Genomic DNA, 14431 nt, shown 5'->3' with positions numbered 1-14431 from the left:
GACTCACAATGTTCAATATCTACTTATATTTATTGATATCTAACACCATATGATCTGATTAGACACATTACATTGTATTTTATTGTTTATAGTGTCCGCTCCTTTGTTTAACACTTACCATATGAAGCCGGCGTATTGCTATAGATATGACGGGAGGTCTGCGCATGCGCACGGCTCCTGTCTGCATCTTGTACTGTTTGTTGTTCTGCCGGGGAGCCGGCGCGTGCATGCCGCGCCGACACGTGGGTTTGTTTACATGGCGTCCGGGGCGCGCGCGCACTGAGTCTGCATATCGTGCCCTTTGTTGTCTTGGTGCGCGTGCGCTCCGGCACTCTGTCTCTCACACAGTGTGGGCGGGCACATGCGCCGTGTGCTTCTTTCTTCCGGCCATCATCATTATTATCCCCGTGAGTTAGCGCATGCGCCGTAGGTTCAGCGGCGTGCGCTTTTCTAAATTTATGCCAATTGTGTACATTAATTGTTTGTGTTTTATGTGGAATGATTTTAAAGTATATTAATTGAATAATGAATTTATTATAACTTGTGATCTGTGCTGTACGTCCGCTCACTGAGGCCACGCCCACGGGGTGGAGCTACATCTGTTTGGCGCCAAATAGGTCTTATTTAAAAGGCACCAGTTTGTTGTACATGCTATTATGCCCATTTGCCTGATGAAGGGGATCCCATGCCCCGAAATGCATTGCACCCTGGCTAAATAAATATATATATAATTTACCTATCACCATCATATGACTGAGTCTGTGGATTGCGCCGTGGAACCGGGTTTTCTCTCTACATTTACAAAGTCCAAAATAGTGCATTTTTGGTCACTTTTTATATCATGAAAATCAATAAGTCCTATCAATGCAAAAATGGTACTGCTAAAAACTTCAGATCACGGCGCAAAAAATGAGCCCTCATACCGCCCCATACGCGGAAAAATAAAAAAGTTATAGGGGTCAGAAGATGACAATTTTAAACGTATACATTTTCCTGCATGTAGTTATGATTTTTTTTCCAGAAGTACGACAAAATCAAACCTACATTTTAACCATATGGACATACAGAATAAAGAGAAGGTGTCATTTTTACCGAAAAATGTACTGTGTAGAAACGGAAGCCCCCAAAAGTTACAAAATGGCGTTTAAAAAAAAAAAATTTGTCTCACATTGATTTTTTTTTCCGTTTTGCCATAGATTTTTGGGTAAAATGACTGACGTCATTACAAAGTAGAATTGGTGGCGCAAAAAATAAGCCATCATATGGATTTTTAGATGAAAAATTTAAAGAGTTATGATTTTTTAAAGGTAAGGAGGAAAAAAGGAAAATGCAAAAACGGAAAAACCCCGGGTCCTTAAGGGGTTAAAGCTCAGTTTTTTATGGGCTAAAATAAGGTTTCCATAGAGAGTCAAGAGCCCTCTATTATATTTCTAGTTGTTTCCAGAGAAAGAAAATATACAGTAACTGCACGTGCAACTGTATATACATTAATATAAATTAATCTGTATGATCACTATGATGTACAAAAGCAGGATTTAATGATGATAATAACAGAAATAATAATAAACATATTAATATATCTCACCTCAACTCCAAGTACACCTAGACCTACAGCTCCTGATATGGAAATATATTTTTTCAAACTTCTAGCAATGGTAATAAAACAGCCCTGTTGAAAGAAAGCAAAAGCATATTGTAAAACAATAATGGGGAGATTTAATAAAGTAGTGTAGAGGAAGAGTGGTGCAGTTTTCCAAAGCAACCACTCAATTTGCTTATTTCATTTTTCAAATGTTTTCTTAAAATGAAAGAATCCATTTGATTTGGTTGCTATGGGTAACTGCACTACTTTTTCTCTACATTGATTTTCTAAGATTGTCTGGCTTTCAAAACCAGGCACCATTAGGATTTTAGTTTCTCATTCTGCTAGATTTATTATCTACATGATTATAGTTTAGGGTATTCGGCAGGTTTTTTTTTGTGCATCGCCATAAGCCTACTTTTGCCAATGTACCTTTTTGCACCAAATTGCACCAATCAAGTCAATTATGTGAAAACAAAGAAATTTTGCCTCTTAAAGACACAGCCTAGTTTGGTCATGAGGAACAGGCAATTTTTATTTTTGCATTTTCATTTTTTCCTTCTCTCCTTTTAAAATCCATAACTCTTTTTCCATAAATATTTGTTATTACTTTGTAATGACACCTTTCATTTTACCAAAAAATGTTTTGAACAATGAAAAAACTATTATATGCCCTCTTCTGACCCCTATAACTTTCTTATTTTTCTATATACGGGACTGTATGAGGGCTTATTTGTTGTGCTGTGCTCTTTAGTTTTTATCTGTATCACATTTGCAAATATGTCACTTTTTGCAAAATTTTTGCTAAATTTTTTCTGGAATGTGGAATAAATTTTTCCAAGTTTATGCCATTCAAATATGTTATTTTATTTTTTTATTTTATACTTAACCCCTTAACGACAATGGATGTAAATCTACGTCATGGTGACGTGGTACTTAACACACCATGACGTACATTTACGCGCCGCCATGATCACGAGCACCGGAGCAGTGCTTGTGTCATGCGCGGCAGTTTCCAGCTGCTATCAGCATCCAGGGCCTCGCCTGTAATAGCGGACATCCGCGATCGCGCGGATGTCCACCATTAACCCCTCAGATGCCGTGATCAATACAGATCACGGCATCTGTGGTACTTTGAATGGATGATCGAATCCCCCGCAGCACTGTCGTGGGGATCCGATCATCCAGCATGGCAGCCGGAGGTCCCCTCACCTGGCTCCGGCCGTCTCCCGGGGTCTTCTGCTCTGGTCTGAGATTGAGCAGACCAGAGCAGAAGATCACCAATAATACTGATCAGTGCTATATCCTATACATAACACTGAACAGTATTAGCAATCAAATGATTGCTATGAATAATCCCCTATGGGAACATAAAAAGTGTAATAAAAAAGTAAAAAAATTTGAAAAATACCCTCCCCCAATAAAAAAGGAAAACATCAGTTTTTCCCATTTTACCCCCAAAAAGCATAAAAAAATAATTAATACACATATTTGGTATCACCGCATGCGTAAAATTCTGAAATATTTAAATATATTGTTAATTATCCCATACAGTGAATGGCTTAAATGAAAAAAAATAATAAAAAGTCCAAAATTGCAGCTTTTTTGTCACATTTTATTAAAAAAATTTATAAAAAATTTATAAAAAGTAAAACCTAAGCAAAAGTGGTACTGATAAAAACTACAGATCATGGTGCAAAAAATGAGCCCTCATACCGCCCCATATACGGAAAAATGAGAAAGTTATAGGTGGTCAAAATAGGGCGATTTAAAACAAACTAATTTTGTTTAAATGGTTTGAGATTTTTTTTAAGCGGTACAATTATAGAAAAGCATATAACATGGGTATCATTTTAATAGTATTGACCCACAGAATAAAGAAAACATGTCATTTTTACTATAAAAAGTACAGCGTGCAAACAAAACCTTCCAAAATTTGCTAAATTGTGGTTTTCTTTTCAATTTTCCCACATAAATAATATTTGTTTGGTTGCGCCATACATTTTATGGTAAAATAAATGATGTATTTACAAAGTACAATTGGTAATGCAAAAAACGAGCCCTCATATTGGTCTGTGGATGGAAATATAAGAGAGTTATGATTTTTAGAAGGCGAGGAGGAAAAAACGAAAATGCAAAAATAAAATTGGTCTGGTCCTTAAATGGGCACTGTCACCAACTTTCTTTTTGATATGTTGTATTACTTATATACTACAACATATCTCTAATATACTTTTATTATTATTTTTTTTCATTAAAAAGGTTTAATTTTTATTTAAAAACCGGCTACTGAAAAAGGACTGATTTTGGAGTGGCAATCAGTCCTTTTTCAGTTAGGCTGCACTCGCTCCCTGCCTGTCAATCAGATAGGTGGGAGCGAGCGCATTGGCTCCCCGGCCACTGACTGGGAGGCCACTCCTCCCGCATATCGCCGCCGCTGCCTCGTTGCCGCCGCTGTCCCTGCACGCCCACTGCCGGACCCTGCAGTAACTGCAAGTGTAATGAGGGAGCGGGGTATGCGGGGCGGGGGGGGGGATTAGGAGGGAACGGGCTAGTGCCGTAGCTGGGGGGGGGGGAAACGGGCTAGCAAAAAAAAAATAGGATGGTGGGAGCTACCCTTTAAGGACAAAATGGGCCTGGTCCTTAAGGGGTTAAAATGCGGCAATCAATATTGATCACAGCATCTGAAAGATTAATGATGGACATCAGTGTGATCGCTGATATCCGCTATTATCCTTGAGGTCTTATCTGTGTTCTGATCACCTTGTCAGGAGACCCAGTGATCGCAGGAACCCCCAACTTAAGGGCACAGCAAGGTAGATGTACGCTGCATGTCTTCTATAGGTTACAGTTCATACAAAAGTACAAACACTACGAGCCAGAATCTCTAGGTAAACCTATAATAAAGGTATCAGGAAAGCAGAAAACACCAAGACCTTGCCCCTTTAAGGTTTTTGGACAGGATTGCCCAAGGTTCATGCACAAGAAAGCAAAATTTACTCTATATCCTTCTCCCACAGTGGAGTTAGGCTGGGTTCACATATGTTCGGCATCTGGCATAGGTGAACTCAGCCTACATCTGGACTCAACTGATGCCACAACTGATGACAAGTTGTCATCAGTTGTATGGCATCCAGTGTCCATTGTTTCTGGACAGCAAGCTGCGTTTCCCTGTCCGCTGCCCTCCGGCGTGTCCAACCATCGGGCGTCAAAATTGAGACGCTGGATGATTGGGAACTGATGGGATCAGTTCCAGAGAGAAACTATGCCGGACACCGGATATACAGTAAGTGAAACCAGCCTAAGTTAAATCCTGTTTTACATAATATTATAATACCTATAGGAGATTTTGTTCTCACACTCCCCCCCACCCCACCCCTTTGAGCACTAGCATATGTGTTTTTCTTTTGTTTGACTTTACACCAAAAAGGGCTACAAATCTTCTCCAGCTGGTGGTTGTAGTTGATTTTAAAGTCTGGATTCTGCTGATGTGGAACTGATGTGGGATTCATGTTTTACTTATTATTTTACCCCTTAGGACACAGTCAATGTTATTTTTGATTTTCATTCCTCCTCGCCTTCTAAAAATCATAAACTTTATATTTCCATCCACAAACCCATATAAGGGCTTGTTTTTTGCACAACCAATTGTTTTTTGTAGTGACATGAAATGACACACTTATTTTACCAAAAAATGTCTGGCAAAACCAAACAAATATTATTTGTGTGAGAAAATTGAAAAGAAAAACACAATTTGGCAAATGTTGGAAGGTTTCCCTTTCACCCTGAACACTTTACAGTAAAAATGACTTGTTTTCTTTATTTTGTCAATACGATTAAAATGATACCCATATTTCTATACTTTTCTATTATTTCACTGCTTTCAAAGAAACAAACTTTTTCAGTAAAATAAGTATGTTTAAAATAGCTCTAGTTTGACTACTTTTTCACCTTTATACTTTAAACTTTTTTTTTTCACATGCAGGGCTGTAATCTAATTTTTTGTGCTGTGATCTGTAGTTTTTAATGCGTATATGTGACATTTTAATCGCTTTTTATAAATTTTTTTGGAATGTGATGGGACAAAAATCAGCAATTTTTAAATGATTCGTTTTTTTTATTTTAATTTACATTTACACCGTTAATCATACAGGATTATTATAGCGTTTACCCTACAAGATCATTATATATGGGAGATTATATTTTGATTTGGAGTTTGGAGATTAATGAACGTGCTGATACCAAATATGTTTATTAATAATTTTTTAACACTTGGGGGGGGGGGCGGAGGGAAAAAGGGGCCATTTAATAAAATTTGGGAGGAGGGACTTTTTCAATTTTAACTTTTTTTCACATTTCTCACACACTTAATGTCCATATAGGGGACTATTTATGTCACTCATTAGATTGCTAATACTGTTCAGTTCTATGCATAGTCATAGCACTGATCAGTATTATCGCCAATCTACTTCTCTGGTCTGCTAGAAGGCAGATCTGAGAAGAAGAACCTAGGAGAGTGGCGGAGGCAGGTGAGGGGACCTCTCTCAGGGCTGTTCTGCAGACGATCCGATCATCTATCAGCATTGCCGCAGATGCCATGATCAGTATTGATTACGGCATCTGAGGGGTTAATGGTGGACACCAGCGCAATCACTAATGTCCGTCATTACTGGAGGATCCCTGGCTGCTACAGTGCTTGTGTAATTTACAGGACATAAATGTACATCCTGGTGTGTTAAGTACAGGACACCAGGGCGTACATTTACGTCCTGTGTCATTTAGGGGTTAGAGGGGTACTCTATTGCAAGACATCTTATCCCTTATGCATAGGATAGGGAAAAAGATGTCTGATCACGGGGGTCCCGTCTCTGGGATCCCCCATGATCTTCGTGCAGACACCCGGTCTTCTGAACACTATGTTCAGAACACTGGGTTTGGAAGGCCGTGGTCCTGACATCACTCCACACTCCCTCGTGACGTGACGCCACGCACCCTTGATTCATGTCACGCAAGGTGTCTGCACGGAGATAGTGGGAGGTCCCAGCATCAGACATCTTATCCCCTATCCTATGGATAAGATGTCTAGCAATGGAATACGGACAGACGCTTTAAAGAGTGAATGCACAACAATTCCTGTACACACTATTAATGTACCCCAAGATTAACTAGAACAAAGAAACATGGAAACATAGAATGTGTCGGCAGATAAGAAACATTTGGCCTATCTAGTCTGCCCAATAATCTGAATCCTATCAATAGTCCCTGGCCCTATCTTATATGAAGGATAGACTTATGCCTATCCCATGCATGTTTAAACTCCTTCACTGTATTTGCAGCGACCACTTCTGAAGGAAGGCTATTCCATGCATCCACTACTCTCTCAGTAAAGTAATACTTCCTCATATTACTTTTAAACCTTTGAACCAATAGAGATAATGCATAAATGGGTTGATGGATGAGTGATTACCTAGGGTGTAGCAAAACTATGACCCGGCCCATCCTACATGGATAAAGATCTCTTCCCCTGCACACTAGGAGGGAGTATTATGAGGAGCATCATATGCTGCATCATATAGCATACCAGGAAATGCTGGAAGACCAAACGTCATGAATTGAGATGGGCGCATCGAAGCTGACGAAGTCGAATTTGTTCCGAATTTTATGAAAATTTTTTATCTGAACTAATCCAAATCTCCTTGCGCTTCGTGGTAACAAATCGCTTCATTCACTACATTTTGTGCGGGCCAGGGGGCTAAAATGGCAGCTACACATGTGAGGACATGGGGCAAGGAAGTCTGGGAAGGCGGGTAAGTGGGATCACCCTGAATCGCATGGCGGCTGTCAGCCTATCAGCAGCCAGCACGCCCTGTGATGTCACAGCCCTATATGTTCGGTAGTCATTGCCGAAGATGTTTTGCTGAGAGAGCAGAGACTGTGTGTGCTCACTAATCACCGTTACTGACAATACATATCTTTACAGCGGCAAATGCATTCACCTCAAGCCCGCATTCGTTCTGGCTAGAGAGAGAGCAGACACTGTGTGGTCACTAATCAGCGTTACTGATGACACTACAGATCAGCACCGGGGAAATTCAGTGACCTCAAGCCCACACCACTGCAGGCAGGCAGGGAGAGTTTAGAAATTGTTTCATAGTCTGCCAATTGAGATCATCACAGGAAGCAGTCCCCATTCAAAGACTGCAAGAAACCATAGTGCAGCCAGACTCTGTCATTGTGCCGCTCCACGGCAGTTAGGAAAAACGTAGAATAGAATCCAGGTCTATATGCAATAAAACCATCTTTATTCAAAGGACATGGTCAGGAACAACAGAAGTTGTTTTCAAGCGCCAAGCGCTCTTAGTCATACGTTGAATACAGGCAGTGATTCTAATAGTGATGCCTGTAATCTGCATGTCATACTGAATAAGAGTATTATTTCATTACCCCAGCACACTCCCTATGCGTGTTACGGCAAGGCAAAGTGTTCTACACCCCTATTGAGGCTCTATGTAGCCTGGAAATAGCAGTTTATAATAGCGAATCACGGAGTGAATCGCGGAACGAACAGCGGATCGAACCAAATTTTGGGGGAAATTTTGTGGAATCGACCGAATCGAATGTTTGAAAAATTCGCCCATCCCTAGTCATCAACAAAGGATCTGTCAAAGTGTAGCTGATACTATATATGTTTAGGTCTGGTCAATTTGTGCAAAAATAGTGGTAGTTATTATTTGTTTTATACCTGATTATTAGTGTAGTCTGGAGTGTTCTCCATGCACTTCCGTTTGTCCTTTATGATTCCAGATAAAACTGGGTTGTCACGCTTGCAGCATGCTTCTGGCCATGGTGCAAATGGATACAAGTGGTGGAAGTGGGATCTGTTATCAAAGTCATTTAATCCAGATATACCGCAACAGGACATCTAAACCAGGTAAGAATACAAAAAAAAATATTACACATACAATTCTGTGCCTATTCTTACAGTGTTTTATTAGATTTTTGAATAAACATTTTGAGAGGAATTTATTAGACCATTTGAGCTGCTTTTTTGGGGCTAAATTTGTCGCATGAAAAGTCGGTATCCATACAACTGAAGCACATTGTCATCAGTTATGGCATCAGTTGCGTTGAGATGTAGTCTGAGTTCACCTATCCCGCATGCCAACCTTAAAGGGGTACTCCGCCTCTAGACATGTTTTCCCTTATCGAAAGGATAGGGGATAACATGCCTGATCATGGGGGACCCGGACGCTGGGACCCCCCCCCCCCATGATCTCCATGCCCGCGCTGCAGTGTTACATTTACCAAAGCATGGGGCTTCCGTGATTGTGGCATCACGCCCCCTCCATTCATGTCTATGGGAGGGGGCATATCGGCTAGTAAACAGCCATCAAGCCTCCTCCAATAAACACGAACGAAGGGGGCGTGATGCCTGTGATCACCAGTCATCCGGCATGGAGCGGCGTTCGCTCTGTGCACCAGATGATAGGAGTGCTGAGGCGGAGATACTTTGGATAGGGCAGTGATGGCGAACCTTTTTGAGCCCGAATGCCCAAAACGTAATGCACACCAACTTTTTTCCCTCAAAGTGCCAGCGCAGCAATATAAATCCGAATACTGAGGTTTGAGTTTAGAAAAAACAACTCATACAGTTGTCATAACTAATTAACATCTTTTGTTTTAAAAGGAGAACACAACAATTGTGCTGTGTGTTTGAGGGGTGCTGTGTGGGGATATGCTGTGTTTATGTAGGTGTGTGGGGGGATGGGGTGCTGTGTGGGGTAGGTGCTGTGTGTGTGTGGGGGGGGGGGGGTTAGGGGTGCTGCAGGTTATTTATTTTTAATAAATTTAGAAATGCTCATTTATTTATTTTTTAACAGCTACCCCCCCCCCCCCTCCTCTCTTCTTCTTACCTTTGGAGAAGGAGGGGGAGGACACAGTCATATGATGGGGAAAATAGACTATAGGAGAGGCACCAGCTATATGAGGGGTACTGCTATATGAAATTAATGTAGCCCATGTTCCCCCCTCTTACTGCCCCTGTCCCCCCTCATACAGCCACTGTCCCCCTCTCATACAGCCACTGTCCCCCTCTCATACAGCCACTGTCCCCCTCTCATACAGCCACTGTCCCCCCTCATACAGCCACTGTCCCCCTCTCATACAGCCACTGTCCCCCTCTCACACAGCCACTGTCCCCCTCTCATACAGCCACTGTCCCCCCTCATACAGCCACTGTCCCCCCTCATGCAGCCACTGTTCCCCCTCATACAGCCACTGTCCCCCCTCATACAGTCCCTGCCCCCCCTCATACAGCCCATGTTCCCCCTCATACACTCCCTATCCCCCCTCATACAACCCAAGTTCCCCCTCATACAGTCCCTGTCCCCCCCCCCTCATACACTCCCTGTCCCCCCTTCATACAGTCCCATGTTCCCCCTCATACAGTCCCATGTTCCCCCTTATACACTCCCTGTCCCCCCCTCATACAGCCCATGTTCCCCCTCATACACTCCATCCCCCTGATACGGCCCCTGTCCCCCCCTCATACAGCCCATGTTCCCCTCATACAGTCCATGTCCCCCCCCCTCATACAGTCCCATGTTCCCCCTCATACTGCCCATTCCCTTCATACAACTTATCCTCTCCTTGTCATTATTAAATATTTGAATATGAAATGGGGAGGAATAATCTTAATTCTACCTCCCCATTTTAGGTGCCTGCAATCTGTTACTTCCTCCCACGCGGCTCCTGCTTTACCATAGAGCGCTGGGAGGAAGTGACTTCCTGCCAGCGCTAAGCACTGCTGGGAGAAAGCCACAGCCCGGCGCACTGTAGGGGAGCCGGCATCCACCGCAGGGCTGTGAAAGTGAAATGCTGTGCCGAGCCGCCATGTGATGATGGGCAGAGCCACCATGGGAAGCCAGGCCGAGCTGCTGCATGAGCCGGTGACCGGTTAACCAAGTAATTGCCAGATTTGGTCAGATGGCGAACTATGGTCGCGTGCCCACAGAGGGGGCTCGGCGTGCCACCTGTGGCACGCGTGCCATAGGTTTGCCATCACTGGGATAGGGGATAACATGTCTAGCGGTGGAGTACCCCTTTAACCAGACATGTCAAAAATGTGATTGCACCTTATCAGGAGTTATAAGCCGGGGAAGTCTGCAGTTGCCTCTTTCTTCAGCTATCAGTCAAATACAACCTTTTTTCTGCATAAATCTATGGGGGGGGGGGGGGCATTTATCATTGTATATGTAAGTGAAGCATTTTTCTACACCTTTTTTTTGTGTTCTGGTAATGTGTAGGAGCACCAAATGTATTAAATGGTCGCAGGGTATTTCATAAATTTTGTGCACATTTTCTGGAATTTTACTCTTCACTGGGAGACTAAATGGGAGACTATATCTTCAATTCTCACTGTAAAATGTATATACCTTATGGGAATAAAAGGTGCAGAAATAAAAGAAAACTAATATGGATGAATAAAAATAGTGGCAATAAATGACAAAAATAAAGCAATTAAACTACTAAAACCCAGAGAGCGCACTATCTAAATTTGAGGCCTAAATTGGTGATTTGCACAGGGGTGGCTGACTTTACAGTGGTTCTGACATAAACACAAAAAAATTAATACCCGGTGTGACCCCATTTTGGAAACTATACCCCTACATCCCTGGAACATAACGAGGGGCATAGTGAGCCTTAACACCCCAAAGCTGTTTGACAAATTTTCGTTAAAGTTGGATGGAAAAATAAAAAAATTAACCTTTTTTTTTTTACTAAAATGCTGGTGTTACCCTAAATTTTTCTTTTTCACAAGGGAAAATAGGAAAAAAAGCCCCAAAAACTTTGTAACCCCATTTCTTCTGAGTAAGAACATACCCCATTTGTGGATGTAAAGTGCTCTGTGGGCTAACTACAATGCTCAGAAGAGAAGGAGCACCATTGGGCTTTTGGAGAGAAAATTTGGCCGGAATTGAAGGCCAAGTGTGTTTACAAAGCCCTCATAGTGCCGGAACAATGGACCCCCAACCCCACATGTAAGCCCATTTTGGAAACTACACACCTCATGGAATGCAATAAGGGGTGCAGTGAGCATTTATGCCCCACAGGTTTCTGACAGGTTTTTGGAACAGTGGTTCATGTAAATGAAAAATTTGCACAGCCCACTGTTTCAAAAATCTGTCAAATGCCAGTGGGGTGTAAATGCTCACTGCACCCCTTATTCAATTCTGTGAGGGGTGTAATTTCCAAAATGGGGTCAAATGTGGGGGCATCCACTGTTCTGGCACCACGGGGGGCTTTGTAAATGCTCATGGCCACTGACTTCCATTCCAAACAAATTCTCCAAAAGCCCAATGGCGCTCCTTCTCTTCTGAGCTTGTAGTGCGGCAGCAGAGCACTTGACGTCCACACATGGTGTATTTCCATACTCAGAAGAAATGGGGTTACAAATTTTGGGGGGCATTTTCTCCTATTACCCCTTGTAAAAATGTAAAATTTGGGGAAAAAACTGCATTTTTATGAATTTTTTTTTCATTTACACATCCAACTTTAACGAAAAGTCATCAAGCACCTGTTTGGGGGGGGGGGGGTTAAGGCTCACTGTACCCCTTGTTATGTTCCTCAAGGGGTGTAGTTTCCAAAATAGTGTGCCATGTGTTTTTTTTTTCTGTTCTGGCACCATAGGGGCTTCCTAAATGTGACATGCCCCCTAAAAACCATTTCCACTAAATTTGCTTTCCAAAAGACAAATGTGGCTCCTTCTCCTCTGAGCATTGTAGTGCTCCAGCAGAGTACTTGACGTCCACACATGGGGTATTTCCATACTCAGATGAAATGGGGTTACAAATTTTGTGGGGGCATTTTCTCCTATTACCACTTGTAAAAATGTTATATGGAGGAAAAAAAGACAGACAAAAGTGAGCAGCAATGTGCCGTTATTCTGGTAGAATGGAGGAGGAATGTGGGGTAATCACAGTCTGCTCACCTGGGAGTGTTGCACTGAGAGTGCAACACCTTTAGTAGCCTCTCGCCTGTTATCAGGGTAGTTAGCCGGGGTGCAGCCAGGAGCTCTCCCATCCGGAGTAGGTCTCAGGTCGGTCAGGTAGAATGCACAAAGATCCACAACTGTGGATATGAAAAGGCTCCAATCGGCGCTTCTCCCAGGATTTCCGGGAATATCAGTGTTGCAAAGAACACTCGGATAATCGAGTGATGGAAGGACAATAAAATTTATTCACATAAAAAAGCGCTTGTCCTAGCGCTTTTTTATGTGAATAAATTTTATTGTCCTTCCATCGCTCGATTATCCGAGTGTTCCTTGCTACACTGATATTCCTGGAAATCCCGGGAGAAGCGCCGATTGGAGCCTTTTCATACCCACAGTTGTGGATCTTTGTGCATTGTAAAAATGTGAAATTTTGGGGAAAAACGCATTTTAGTGAAAACATTTTTTTTTTCATTTAGACATCCGACTTTAACGAAAAGTCGTCAAACACCTGTGGAGTGTTAAGGCTCACTGTTAAGGCCCTTTTTACGTTCCTTGAGGGGTGTAGTTTACAAAATAGTATGCCATGTGGGTTTTCCCTTTGCTGTTCTGGCACCATAGGGGCTTCCTAAATGCGACATGCCCCCAAAAACCATTTGAGCAAAATTCACTCTCCAAAATCCCATTGTCGCTCCCTCCCTTTTGAGCCCCATCGTTCACCCACGGAGCACTTTACATCCACATATGAGGCATTTCCTTACTTGAGAGAAATAGGGTTACAAATTTTGGGGGGATTTCTCTCCTTTTACCCCTTGTAAAAATGTAAAAAAAAAAAATGGCTCTAAAAGAACATGCGAGTGTAAAAAATGAAGATTTTGAATTTTCTCCTTCACTTTGTTGCTATTTCTGTGAAACACCTAAAGGGTTGACAAACTTTCTGAATGTCATTTTGAATACTTTGAGGGGGTGCAGTTTTTATAATGGGATAATTTATGGGGTATTTCAAACATGAAAGCCCTTCAAATCCACTTAAAACTGAACTGGACCCTGAAAAATCCCGATTTTGAAAATTTTGCAAAAAATTGGAAAATTGCTGCTGAACTTTGAAGCCCTCTGATGTCTTCCAAAAGTAAAAACATGTCAACTTTATGATGCCAACATAAAGTAGACATATTGTATATGTGAATCAATATATAATTTATTTGGAATATCCATTTTCCTTGCAAGCAGAGTGTTTCAATGTTTGAAAAATGCTAAATTTTCAAAAACGTTCACCAAGAAAGGATGCAAGTAACAGCGAAAATGTACCACTAGTATCCTGTTAAAGTAGGATATGCCACGAAAAAAATATCTCGGAATCAGAATAAATTGTAAAAGCATTCCAGAGTTATTAATGCATAAAGTGACAGTGGTCAGAATTGCAAAAAAGGGCTCAGTCCTTAAGGGGTTAATGGAAATCTGCTGCATATCATGCTCAGAGCTGCAGACATTGGCAGATAGCTTATAGATAAATGAAATGATACCTATCTCTTAGCTAATGGCTGCCTGTAGTGTTTTTGTTTTATGCATTTTATTTTTATTTGTATTTTCTTTTTAACAAAAAATGACACTTTGATTTAAAAAAATGAAAATTTGCTGGCTGAGTAACATTTTGATATATATATATATATATATATATATATATAGAGAGAGAGAGAGAGAGAGAGAGAGAGAGAGAGAGAGAGTAGTTAGGAGTAGCCGTATTAGTCCAGTGATGCAAAAAGCAAAATCATCGGTAGTTGCAGTATCTTGTAATACCTTTTTTATTGGAATAACAAGATTTTGTAGAGACAAGCTTTCGGGATTCCTCCCTTTATCAT

The 14431-nt window shown here is 41.6% G+C and overlaps 1 protein-coding gene across 1 annotated transcript in view; it reads right to left on the bottom strand.

Annotated features, from left to right (window-relative positions):
• LOC130357905 (tetraspanin-18-like) overlaps positions 1–14431 on the bottom strand; it is a 44938-nt gene that overhangs the window by 5946 nt on the left and 24561 nt on the right. Inside the window, exons 5-6 of the mRNA XM_056560657.1 lie at positions 8325–8504; positions 1586–1669 (exon numbers count right to left, since the gene is read on the bottom strand). Of these exons, the coding sequence (XP_056416632.1) occupies positions 1586–1669; positions 8325–8504 (264 nt within the window). The remainder of the gene's footprint in view (positions 1–1585; positions 1670–8324; positions 8505–14431) is intronic.

Source organism: Hyla sarda, chromosome 2 (assembly GCF_029499605.1).
Source record: "Hyla sarda isolate aHylSar1 chromosome 2, aHylSar1.hap1, whole genome shotgun sequence".
Lineage (NCBI taxonomy): Eukaryota > Metazoa > Chordata > Amphibia > Anura > Hylidae > Hyla > Hyla sarda.
The sequence above is the reverse complement of the archived record's forward strand: the minus strand, read 5'-3'. Positions and strand labels throughout refer to the sequence as shown.